General features: G+C 48.7%; 1 protein-coding gene across 1 annotated transcript in view; it reads right to left on the reverse strand.

Annotated features, from left to right (window-relative positions):
- Positions 1-6,852: 6,852 nt before the first annotated feature.
- The window catches only part of LOC122554091 (uncharacterized), a 33,832-nt gene continuing 26,681 nt past the window's right edge, over positions 6,853-14,003 (reverse strand). Inside the window, exons 7-8 of the mRNA XM_043698545.2 lie at positions 10,634-11,399; positions 6,853-7,280 (exon numbers count right to left, since the gene is read on the reverse strand). Of these exons, the coding sequence (XP_043554480.2) occupies positions 7,034-7,280; positions 10,634-11,399 (1,013 nt within the window). The 3' untranslated portion in view covers positions 6,853-7,033. The remainder of the gene's footprint in view (positions 7,281-10,633; positions 11,400-14,003) is intronic.

Consider the following 14,003-nt stretch of genomic DNA (forward strand, 5'->3'; position numbering starts at 1 on the left):
CTGCAGGGTCACACACCCTCAATACTGCAGCACCACACACCCTCAATACTGCAGCACCACACACCCTCAATACTGCAGCACCACACACCCTCAATACTGCAGCACCACACACCCTCAATACTGCAGCGTCACACAACCTCAGTACTGCAGCACACACCCTCAATACTGCAGCGCCACACACCCTCAATACTGCAGCGCCACACACCCTCAATACTGCAGCGCCACACACCCTCAATACTGCAGCGCCACACACCCTCAATACTGCAGCGCCATACACCCTCAATACTGCAGCGCCACACACCCTCAATACTGCAGCGCCACACACCCTCTGTACTGCAGCACCACACGCCCTCAGTCCTGCAGCACCACACGCCCTCAGTCCTGCAGCATCACACATCCTCAATACTGCAGCGCAACCCACCCTCAATACTGCAGCACCACACACCCTCAGTACTGCAGCGCCACACACCCTCAATACTGCAGCGCCACACACCCTCAATACTGCAGCACCACACACCCACAATACTGCAGCACCACACAGCCTCAATACTGCAGCACCACACAGCCTCAATACTGCAGCGGCACACACCCTCAATACTGCAGCACCACACACCCTCAATACTGCAGGGTCACACACTCTCAATACTGCTGCACCACACACCCTCAGTACTGCAGGGTCACACACTCTCAATACTGCTGCACCACACACCCTCAATACTGCAGCGTCATACACCCTCTTTACTGCAGCACCACACACCCTCAGTACTGCAGGGTCACACACTCTCAATACTGCTGCACCACACACCCTCAATACTGCAGCGTCATACACCCTCTTTACTGCAGCACCACACACCCTCAATACTGCAGGGTCACACACTCTCAATACTGCTGCACCACACACCCTCAATACTGCAGCGTCAGACACCCTCAATACTGCAGCACCACACACCCTCAATACTGCAGCGCACACACCCTCAATAATGCAGCACCACACACCCCCAATACTGCAGCGTCAAACACCCTCAATACTGCAGCACCACACACCTTCAATACTGCTGCGTCACGCAGCTTAATACGGCAGTGTCATACACCCTCAATACTGCAGCGTCAAACACCATCAATACTGCAGCACCACACACGCTCAATACGGCAGTGTCATACACCCTCAATACTGCAGCGTCACACCCTCAATACTGCAGTGTCAAACACCCTCAATACTGCAGCGTCACACCCTCAATACTGCAGTGTCATACACCCTCAATACTGCAGCGTCAAACACCATCAATACTGCAGCACCACACACGCTCAATACGGCAGTGTCATAAACCCTCAATACTGCAGCACCACACCCTCAATACTGCAGTGTCAAACACCCTCAATACTGCAGCACTACACACCCTCAATACTGCAGCGTCACACACCCTCAATACTGCAGCACCACACACCATCAATCCTGCAGTGTCAAACACCCTCAATACTGCAGCGTCACACACCATCAATACTGTAGCACCACACACCCTCAATACAGCAGCACCACACATCCTCAATAATGCAGCGTCACACACCCTCAATACTGCAGCGTCACACACCCTCAATACTGCAGCGTCACACACCCTCAATACTGCAGCACCACACATCCTCAATACTGCAGCGTCACACACCCTCAATACTGCAGCACCACACCCCCCCAATACTGCAGCACCACACCCCCCCAATACTGCAGCACGCGCCCTCAATACTTCAGCGTCACACACCCTCAATACTGCAGCACCACACCCCCCCAATACTGCAGCACCACACACCCTCAATACTGCAGCGTCACACACCCTCAATACTGCAGCACCACACACCCTCAATACTGCAGCACCACACACCCTCAATACTGCAGCACCACACACCCCCAATACTGCAGCACCACACACCCACAATACTGCAGCACATACCCTCAATACTGCAGCGCCACACACCCTCAATACTGCAGCACCACACACCCTCAATACTGCAGCACCACACACCCTCAATACTGCAGCACCACACACCCTCAATACTGCAGCACCACACACCGTCAATACTGCAGCACCACACACCCACAATACTGCAGCACATACCCTCAATACTGCAGCGCTACACACCCTCAATACTGCAGCACCACACACCCTCAATACTGCAGCACCACACACCCTCAATACTGCAGCACCACACACCCTCAATACTGCAGCACACACCCTCAATACTGCAGCACACACCCTCAATACTGCAGCATCACAACCTCAGTACTGCAGCACACACCCTCAATACTGCAGCGTCACACACCCTCAATACTGCAGCGTCACACACCCTCAATACTGCAGCGTCACACACCCTCAATACTGCAGCACCACACCCCCCCAATACTGCAGCACCACACACCCCCAATACTACAGCACCACACCCCCCCAATACTGCAGCACGCGCCCTCAATACTTCAGCGTCACACACCCTCAATACTGCAGCACCACACCCCCCCAATACTGCAGCACCACACACCCTCAATACTGCAGCACCACACACCCTCAATACTGCAGCGTCACACACCCTCAATACTGCAGCGTCACACACCCTCAATACTGCAGCGTCACACACCCTCAATACTGCAGCGTCACACACCCTCAATACTGCAGCACCACACACCCTCAATACTGCAGCACCACACACCCTCAATACTGCAGCACCACACACCCTCAATACTGCAGCACCACACACCCTCAATACTGCAGCACCACACACCCACAATACTGCAGCACCACACACCCACAATACTGCAGCACCACACACCCACAATACTGCAGCACAACACACCCACAATACTGCAGCACCACACACCCACAATACTGCAGCACAACACACCCACAATACTGCAGCACAACACACCCTCAGTACTGCAGCGTCACAGACCCTCAATACTGCAGCACAACACACCTTCAATACTGCAGCACCACACACCCTCAATACTGCAGCACCACACACCCTCAATACTGCAGCACCACACACCCTCAATACTGCAGCACACACCCTCAATACTGCAGCACCACACACCCTCAATACTGCAGCGTCACACAACCTCAGTACTGCAGCACACACCCTCAATACTGCAGCGTCACACACCCTTAATACTGCAGCGTCACACACACTCAATACTGCAGCACATACCCTCAATATTGCAGCACCACACATCCTCAATACTGCAGCACCACACACCCTCAATACTGCAGCGCCACACACCCTCAATACTGCAGCGCCACACATCCTCAATACTGCAGCGTCACACACACACAATACAGCAGCGCCACACATCCTCAATACTGCTGCACCACACACCCTCAATATTGCAGCGTCACACACACTCAATACTGCAGCGCCACACACCCTCAATACTGCAGCACCACACACACTCAACACTGCAATACTAAACCCTCAATACTGCAGCACCACACACGTTCAACACTGCAGTACCACACTCCCTCAATACTGCAGCACCACACACCCTCAATACTGCAGCACCACACACCCTCAATACTGCAGTGCCACACATCCTCAATACTGCAGCACCACACATCCTCAATACTGCAGCACCACACACCCTCAATACTGCAGCACCACACACCCTCAATACTGCAGCGCCACACACCCTCAATACTGCAGCGCCACACACCCCCAATACTGCAGCGTCACACACCCTCAATACTGCAGCACCACACACCCTCAATACTGCAGCACCACACACCCTCAATACTGCAGCACCACACACCCTCAATACTGCAGCACCACACACACTCAACACTGCAATACTACACCCTCAATATTGCAGCACCACACACGCTCAACACTGCAGTACCACACACCCTCAATACTGCAGCACCACACACCCTCAATACTGCAGCACCACACATCCTCAATACTGCAGCACCACACACCCTCAATACTGCAGCACCACACATCCTCAATACTGCAGCACCACACACCCTCAATACTGCAGCACCACACATCCTCAATACTGCAGCACCACACACCCTCAATACTGCACCGTCACACACCCTCAATTCTGCAGCACCACACACCCTCAATACTGCAGCGTCATACATCCTCAATACTGCAGCGTCAAACACCCTCAATACTGCAGCGTCACACACCCTCAATACTGCAGCACCACACATCCTCAATACTGCCGCACCACACACTCAATACTGCAGAGTCACACACCCTGAATACTGCAGCGTCACACATCCTCAATACTGCAGCGTTACACACCCCCAATACTGCAGCGTTACACACCCCCAATACTGCAGCATCACACACCCTCAATACTGCAGCATCACACACCCTCAATACTGCAGCATCACACACCCTCAATACTGCAGCATCACACATCCTCAATACTGCAGCGTTACACACCCCCAATACTGCAGCACCACACACCCTCAATACTGCAGCACCATACCCTCAATACTGCAGCGTCAAACACCCCCAATACTGCAGCACCACACACCCTCAATACTGCAGCACCACACACCCTCAATACTGCAGCACACACTCTCAATACTGCAGCACCACACACCCTCAATACTGCAGCACCACACACCCTCCATACTGCAGCACCACACACTCCCAATACTGCAGCACCACACACCCTCCATACTGCAGCACCACACACCCTCAATACTGCTGCGTCACACACTCCCAATACTGCAGCGTCACACACTCCCAATACTGCAGCACCACACACCCTCCATACTGCAGCACCACACACCCTCCATACTGCTGCGTCACACACTCAATACTGCAGAGTCACACACCCTGAATACTGCAGCGTCACACATCCTCAATACTGCAGCGTTACACACCCCCAATACTGCAGCGTTACACACCCCCAATACTGCAGCATCACACACCCTCAATACTGCAGCACCACACACCCTCAATACTGCAGCACCACACATCCTCAATACTGCCGCACCACACACTCAATACTGCAGCACCACACACCCTCAATACTGCAGCACCATACCCTCAATACTGCAGCGTCAAACACCCCCAATACTGCAGCACCACACACCCTCAATACTGCAGCACCACACACCCTCAATACTGCAGCACACACTCTCAATACTGCAGCACCACACACCCTCAATACTGCAGCACCACACACCCTCAATACTGCAGCACCACACACCCTCAATACTGCAGCACCACACACTCCCAATACTGCAGCACCACACACCCTCCATACTGCAGCACCACACACCCTCCATACTGCTGCGTCACACACTCCCAATACTGCAGCACCACACACCCTCAATACTGCAGCACCACACACCCTCAATACTGCAGCACCACACACCCTCAATACTGCAGCATCACACACCCTCAATACTGCAGCACCACACACCCTCAATACTGCAGCACCACACACCCTCAATATTGCAGCGTCACACACCCTCAATACTGCAGCGTCACACACCCTCAATACTGCAGCGTCACACACCCTCAATACTGCAGCGTCACACACCCTCAATACTGCAGTACCACACACCCTCTGTCCTGCAGCATCACACACCCTCAATACTGCAGCGTCACACACCCTCAATACTGCAGTACCACACACCCTCTGTCCTGCAGCGTCACACATCCTCAATACTGCAGAGTCACACACCCTCTGTCCTGCAGCACCACACACCCTCAATACCCTTTGTCTAAGATTTTCAGTCCTTTACTGCGAGGCCAGCAACAAGTACAACAGAGTAGGGCATAGTAGCACCATTGGAGGAGCAAGGCTCATTCTGCTCCACCATTCTGGATCATTTATTATTTTCCTCAACACCATATTCCCATGCTAACCTGTGTCACATGATGCCATGTGTATTTAATGATCTGTGTCTTGAATTTTCTCGATGATAGAAAATTCCAAACATTAATGCAGTGTAGAAAAGTGTTGCGCTGGAAAACCACAGGCGGTCAGGCAGCATCTGAGCAGCAGGAGAAGCGACGTTTCGGGCGTAAGCCCTTCAATTAGGAATGAGGCTGGGAATTAATGCAATGCAGTGCAGTTATGGTGTGGAGACAGTGACAGGACTGAAACACCATCACCTGAAAGCATGGTTAAGGTCAACCTGGGACTTGCTGCTTTCTCATAGAATCCCCACAGGTTGTAGGAAGGCAGTTTTGCCCATCGAGTCTCCACTGACCCTCTGAAGATCCTCCCACCCAGACCCTCCCCCTACCCTACCTCTGTAACTCTGCACATCTCTTGGCTAATCTAGCTAGCCTGCATATCCCTAAACACCATGGGTACTTTAGCGTGGCCAACCTATCTAAGCTGCTCATGTTTGGACTGTGGAAGGAAACTGCAGCACCCAGAGGAAACCCACGCAGACACGGGGAGAATGTGCAAACTCCACACAGAGTCGCCTGAGGCAGGAATTGAACCCGGGTCTCTGGCACTGTGAGACAGCAGCGCTAACCACTGAGCCACTGTAATCGAGGCGAGATGTTATTATTAACAATGTTTTGTGAGTATTTTTTGTGTTTGGGAGCTGACAATGAGGGATACATGGACTAGGCAGTCCCTGGCTGGAATGAGTCATTCTCTTTTACCTATAGTGTGTAGTCGAAGTGCAGCAACTGGCACACTGACAGTAAAACAGGGGAGTCCAGATGGCAGTGAACTGTTCCCTTTAGCCTTTTGTGTACAGGATTTGACATTAAGGCATGTAGAGTTCAAAAGGTTCCAGACCATAGAACCGGGTAAGACTTGTGAATAACTTCAAACCCACCACTTTGTTTATACACATTCAAATGTTCTGAATTCTCCAGCTTTGAAATATTGTTTGTATTTACTGATGATTTAAATAAATACTAACATGTACAATATATTGACCTTGATGGTTGATTATTTATGCAGAGTAACCAGTCACCAGGAACCATGCAGCCTGGAAGGTTTTGGATGATGCCTTGATGGAATGGGGATTGGATCTATGTTTTCCAAATCTCCTGGCTGTCAGATTTCTGGAGTAGAAGCTGCAGACTGGGTCAGTGGGAACTGAATTGAAATGCCTGGCAGTTTCTTTGGACGAGCAATACTCTGTTTTCTTGTGGTGGGGCCAGTGGCTTGCCAGCTGTGCTGCCGTGCTGTCCGTGCTGCTACCCTGGCTCGAGCATGCAGTAATCGATCGTTGGCTGCCTGCGACACGATGGTCTGAGCAGCTTTCCTGGCAGCACTGTTCTCTGCCTGCATTGTCAATTGCCTTGAGGAGGGAGAAAAATGAGATCACCCTTAGAGTCAAATACAGCACTCACATTAATAGAGGTCAGCACTCTAATCGAATTCCCTCTGCACATTAACACCAACTTATTACAATAATGATTATTGCTCAGTTATAATTGGCCTACTATGTATAATGGTCATCCTTTTGGATTTATTAGTGACTATAATATTTATGATCTTTAGTTCTAGTCCTTCCATAAATGGAAACATTTATTCCATGCCAATCCAATTAAATCCTCTCATATTTTTAAAGACCTCTATTGAGATTACCCTTCAGCCTTTTCCTGGATGAAGCAGAGCCCAAAACGATTCAGTATTTCCTGATCAATAAAACCTCGCAGTATTATTTCTGTCAATCCTTGCCACATATTTTGCTGAGCCTCGATATTATTTACTCATCACAATCAGACACCACATTCCAAGTGTGACAGGCAGACAGGAACATGGCTGGACACAGGAACCATGCACCTCCAGTCTATATGGAGAAAGAACCTGTATTCACTGATCTATAAGTTTCTTAACTTGTTTTTTAACCCAATTGTCCTGCCTTCTCCCTGTAACCCTCAATCCCCTTACCAGTCAAGAACCCATCTCCCTCTGCCTTAAATACCTGGATAGAGTGAATGTGGAGAAGATGTTTCCACTAGTAGGAGAGATGAGGACCCGTGGGCACAGCCTCAGAGTGTAGGAACAATCCTTTAGAACTGAGATGAGGCAGAATTTCTTCAGCCAGAGGGTGGGGATGTGTGGGACTCATTGCCACAGAGGGCTATGGAGGCCAAGCCACCGAGTGTATTTAAGGCAGAGGTAGACAGGTTCTTGATTAGTAAGGGGATCGAGGGCTATGAGAAGAAGACAAGAGATTGGAGTTGAGGAACATTACGCCCATGATTGAATGGTGGAGCAGATGAAATGGGCTGAATGGCCTCATTCTGTTCCTTACTTGCCTTAGCACCTGCTACTGAACCTGCATATTAATCCAAAGACAATTCTGAACTAGGATTACAAAGCACCTTTGTGCTTTAGATTTCTGTCATCCTTCTCCATTTTGAAAATAGGCTATGCTTCAATTACCAAACTATGTAACCTCACACTTTCTTCCATTGTATTGGTGAGTCTGCGTGCGATGCTCTTCGGGTGGGCTGTGTGGGCTCGATGGGCCAAATGGTCTGTTTCCATACTGTGGGGATTTTATGATTCTATTCCACCTCCCACTTTACCACATCTTTGCTCACTCTCCTCGCCTGACCACGTCCTTCTGCAGCTTTCCTGCGTCCTCAGCAAAACCCCTCCCTCCACCTATCTTTGTGTCATCTATAGACTTAGCAACAATGCCCTCAGTTCCTTTGTCATTAATGGATAATGTGATTAGTCATAGTGCCAACACAGATCCCTGCAGAACTCCACCAATCACTGGTTGCCATCCTGAAAAAGTCCCCTTTATCCCCACTCTCTGCCTTCTGCCAGTCAGCCAATCCCCTCTCCATGTCAGGACCTTGCCCCTAACACCATGGGCTCTTATCTTATTTAGCATCTTCCTGCGCAGCACCTTGTCAAAGGCCTTCTTGAAGTCCAAATGAATCACATCCACTGGCTCCCCTTTGTCTAACCTGCTAGCTATATCCTCAAAGAATTCTAACCGATTTGTCAGGCATGGCCTCCCTTTACCATGTTATTCCAAGTACTCCGCAATCTCACCCTTACTGATGGACTTGAAAATCTTACCAATAACTGAAGTGAGGCTAACAGGCCTATGATTTCCCATCTCTGCCTCCCTCCTTTCTTAAGCATGGGGTGTTACATTAGCCATTTTCCAGTTCTCTGGGATCCTCCTTGACTCCAGTGATGCTGAAGATGACCTCCAATGCCTACCCAATCTCCTCAGCACTCTCCTTCAGAGCCCTGGGGTGTAGTCCATCTGATCTGGGTGAAGTATCCACCTTCAGACCCTTCAGTTTCCCCAGCACCTTCTTCTTGGTGATGGCTACTACATTCACCTCTGCCCCCTGACCCTGTTGAAGTTCTGGTATGCTGCTGGTATCTTCCAGCATGAAGACGATGCAAAGCACAATTCAGTTCCTCCGCCATTTACTTGTTTCCCAATATTACTTTCCGATCCCCATTTTCCAATGTCCACTCTTGTCTCTCTCTCTTACCATTTGTAAATCAAAAGAACTTCTTCTATATTACTAGCTAGCTTCCTCTCACATTTCATCTCCTCCCCCTTAATGCATTTATAGTTATCCTCAACTGAATTTGAAAGGCTTCTTACTGATCTTTGCCACATTATATGCTTTTCCTTTTGCTTATATGACTTTTCTTATCAGCTATGGTTGCCTTGTCCTTCCCTTAAAATGTTTCTTCTTCCTTGGGATGAATTTCTGCCGTGTCAACTGAATTATTCCCTGCTGTTGTTACTCTATTGTCAAAATCTGTGATCTATGATATATGGGGGGGGGGGGGGGGGGGGGGGAGCAGAACCTGTACTGACTGATTTACACGAAGAAATGATCTATCCTCTGTGCTATACACAGAGACAGGACTTGTGCTAAATGATCTGTATGGAGACAGGACCTGTTTCTGTAATGTAGATTAAGACACAAACAATGTCCCTTTGGTGGTTTTCTAACCACTTGATTATTTGGATATGAAGCATACATATTGTTTTTGTCTTCCAAAGTAAACTGGAAGCACTTAACAATTTGTATAGGACTTTGGTTCTGCTACATTTGGAATACTGCGTACAGTTCTGGTTGCCACATTACCAAAAGGATGTGGATGCTTTGGAGAGGGTGCAGAGGAGGTTCACCAGGATGTTGCCTGGTATGGTGGGCACTATGAGGAGAGGTTGAGTAGATTAGGATTATTTTCATGAGAAAGATGGAGGTTGAGGGGGGACCTGACTGAGGTCTACAAAATCATGAGAGGGATAGACAGGGTGGATAGCAAGAAGCTTTTTCCCCAGAGTGGGGGACACAGTTACTAGGGGTCATGAGTTCAAGGGTGAGAGGTGAAATGTTTAAGAGAGAGATATGTGGTAGGTTCTTCACACAGAGGGTGGTGGGTGTCTGGAATACATTGCTAGCAGAGGTGTTAGAGGTGGGCATGATAACATAATTTAAGATGTATTTAGACAGATCCATGAATGGGCAGGGAGCAGAAGGATACAGATCCTTAGAAAATAGGTGACAGGTTTAGATCGAGGATCTGGATCGGTGCAGGCTTAAAAGGCCGAAGGGCCTGTTCCTGTGCTGGAATGTTCTTTGTTCTTTGTCTCAACAACCTCTTTGAGATAGATTCATGGGCATTAGGAGATGATTGCTGTGATCTCACTGGTACATCATGAAGTCTCTGATGTCTTTCTTCAGTTGGTTTGCTTTCTTCTTGATGCCTTGTGTCAAGTCAACTTTCTGTTGTTGGGCATAGTCTTTCTTCTCCTTGATCTGACGTTTCAGAGCGGCCTCTGACAACATGGTGTAGCTGCAGTTAAATGTTGTGACTAACTGGTGCTCTGATTCTCGGCGGTGCTTCTCCCTGAGGAATAGGTAGTTTTTGTGGCGAATGAACGCCAGCCACTCTGCTTCATCTAGTTTACGCCGCAGCAAGATCTGTTCCCCTCGCAGCTGGTCCTGCTCATATTGTTGGAGGGGCTTGTAACTTTTCTTGAGGGTCTTCTGGAGAAGGCTACTCCTTGATTGGTCTTCAGCTGCTTTCAGCTTGCGGATCTCATCGATGAGCAGTTGCTGCTTCACCTCTTTCTCCCTCTTGCTATAAGCTTTCTGAATGGCTACAAATGGAGTCAGCGAGATACTGCCATGGGTTTTGGCATATAGCCTCATGTCCAGGCCTATGGGTGGCCGGTAGGTAAATTTGCGCTGTGGTTTGTTCCGTAGCATCTCGTGGATCTGCTGAATGCCCTGACGGACATCTGCACCAGATGCCAAACGAGAGAGCAGCATTTCACGCACAGCATCTGGCTGGTGGATCACTCGAAAAGGCTTCACACTCCCACTGGCATCTGCGTAAGCCTTTTCTTTGCCATCTTTCCCAATCTCCCATTTTTTCTCCTCATTTGTCAAAGATTCCAGTTCAAATAGCCCTATTTGCAAAAGAGAGAGCACATAGGAGATTATGATCTTGTGACATAATTGCTAGACATTAATCCAGAGATATAGGTAGTGCTTGGGTTTAAATCCTAACAGCAGTGATTATAATAAGGTCAGTCAGGTAGACCTCATAGAATATGAGTTCCCTGATTGAGGCTGTTAATCTGGTCCAATCAGGGAGTGCTGGCTAACATACTAAATGGGTGAGAGTTAGAGATACTCACTTTGGTTCCTGACTCTGAATGAAGCAGTGCTAAAGTTGTTGTTGTGAAAATAAAAGGAGGCTTGGCGACAGTTACCAGCCTCTGTGGAATTATTTCACTGCCATGTCAGATGGTGGAATTTGAATAAAAATCTGGAAGTAAGTCAAATGATGACCCTGAAGCACTTGTTGATTGTTGGGAAAAATCCATCAGTGTCACTAATGTCCTTTTGTGAAGGAAACTGCAGTCTTTACCTGGTCTGACCTACACATGACTCCTGACTCTCTGCAATGTGGCTGACTCTTAACTCACGTCTAGGCAATTAGGGATAGACAATTATTGCTGGACACCCACATAAATGAATAATTAAAACAAAAGTTAGGAACAGGAGACTGATGGATGTCGGTAAATCATAAAAGTAGTGGAAATAACTAAAACATCATGAACACACACACACAAAATCTAAAACTAGGGCTCTCTGATTAAAATAAGGAGTCAACCTTATAGAGTGGTAGGATTTGGCATTCAGTTTGAAAGGGAGATCTGAAGCACGTGTGTGAACCTAAATAAAGGTAATTACAAAGGAATGTGACCAGCATTGACTGGAGTGGACTGGGAAGGGGTTTAATGGAAAAGGCGGCTGATAACAAATGGCAGATGTTTAAGAAAATAGCTCGTGGTTCACAGCCAAAATATATCCTAGCGAGAAAGAAGGATTCTCGGAAGAGGATAAACTGGCCATTGTTCTAAGAACATAAGAACTCGGAGCAGGAATAGGTCATCTGGTCCTGTCCAGCCTGCTCCACCATTCAATAAGATCATGGACTCAGCTCCACTCACCCGCCCGCTCACCATAACCACTTAATTCCTTTACTGTTCAAAAATGTATCTATCTTTGCCTTAAAAACATTCAATGAGATAGCCTCAGCTGCTTCACTGGGCAGGGAATTCCACAGATTCACAACCCTCTGGGTGAAGAAATTCCTCCTCAACTCAATCCGAAATCTTATTTTGAGACTATGCCCCCTAGTCCTAGTTTCACCCCCTGCCCCAGTGGAGACAACTTCCCTATTTCTAGCTTATCTATTCCCTTCATAATTTTATCTGTTTCTGAAAGACCTCCCCATTGTTTTCTTCACATTTCCAATGATTATTGTCTCAATCTACTCAATCTCATCAAATATAATCCCCACAGTGTGGAAGCAGGCAATTCCACCCATCGAGTCCACACTGACCCTCTGAAGAGCATTCCACTCAGCAAAGGCCCCCCCACCCACCCAACCCTGCATTTCCCAAGGCTAACCCATCTAGCCTGCACATCCCTGGAAACTATGAGGCAATTCAGCCTGGCCAATTCACCTTAACCTGCACATCTTTGGACTGTGGGGGAAACCGGAGCGCCCAGAGGATACCCGCAGGAAGAATGTGCACATTTCACACAGACAGTTGCCCCAAGGTTGAATCGAATCCGGGTCCCTGGTGCTGTGAGGCAGCAGTGTTAAATACTGATCCACCACGCTGCCCAGCTCTCCTCATAAGGCAAACCTCTCAATTCCGGAATCAACCCAGTGAACCTCCTCTGCATCCCCTCCAGTGCTGGTACAGTGATTCTCAGGTAACAGGACCAAAACTGTATACAGTACTCCAGGGGTGGCCTCACCAGCACCCTGTACAGTTGCAGCATAACCTTCTTATTTTTAAACTTCACCCCCACCCTGCCCCCCTTGCAATGAAGGACGACCATGTCCCTCTGCAAAGCAGCATGCTGCAATTTTTCACCATTTAAATAATTCTGTTATTCCTGCCAAAATGCATGACTGGACATTTACCATGATTTGGAGATGCACAGACAACCTCACAATGCTACACTTCTCCAGCTTCCACGTAAAACATATTAAAACAGCCATCCCCTATGGACAAGCCCTACACATACACCGGATCTGCTCAGATGAGGAGGAACGTGACGGACACCTGGAAGTAATCAAGGATGCCCTCACAAGAACGGGGTACGATGCTCAACTCATCAACTGCCAGTTCTGACATGCCACAACAAGGAACCGTAATGACCTCCCCAGAAGACAGACATGTGCTGCAACTGACAGGGTACCCTTCGTTGTTCAGTATTTCCCAGGAGCTGAAAAACTACGCCATATTCTTCGTGACCTGCATTATCAATAAGGATGAGCACCTCGCCAACACCTTCCCCACACCTCCACTGCTCGCCTTTAAACAACCGCCAAACCTCAAACAGATCATTGTTCGTAGCAAACTGCCCAGCTCTCAGGACAACTCCGTACAACCCTGTCAAGGTAGGTGTTGCAAGACGAGTCAGAGTGTGGACATAGATACCACCATTACGCGTGGGAACACCTCCCACCTTGTACATGGCAGGTA

The sequence above is a fragment of the Chiloscyllium plagiosum genome, unplaced genomic scaffold (genome assembly GCF_037043375.1).
Source record: "Chiloscyllium plagiosum isolate Xiang-an unplaced genomic scaffold, Cpla_swu_hap1 HiC_scaffold_9, whole genome shotgun sequence".
NCBI classification, from domain to species: Eukaryota; Metazoa; Chordata; class Chondrichthyes; order Orectolobiformes; family Hemiscylliidae; genus Chiloscyllium; species Chiloscyllium plagiosum.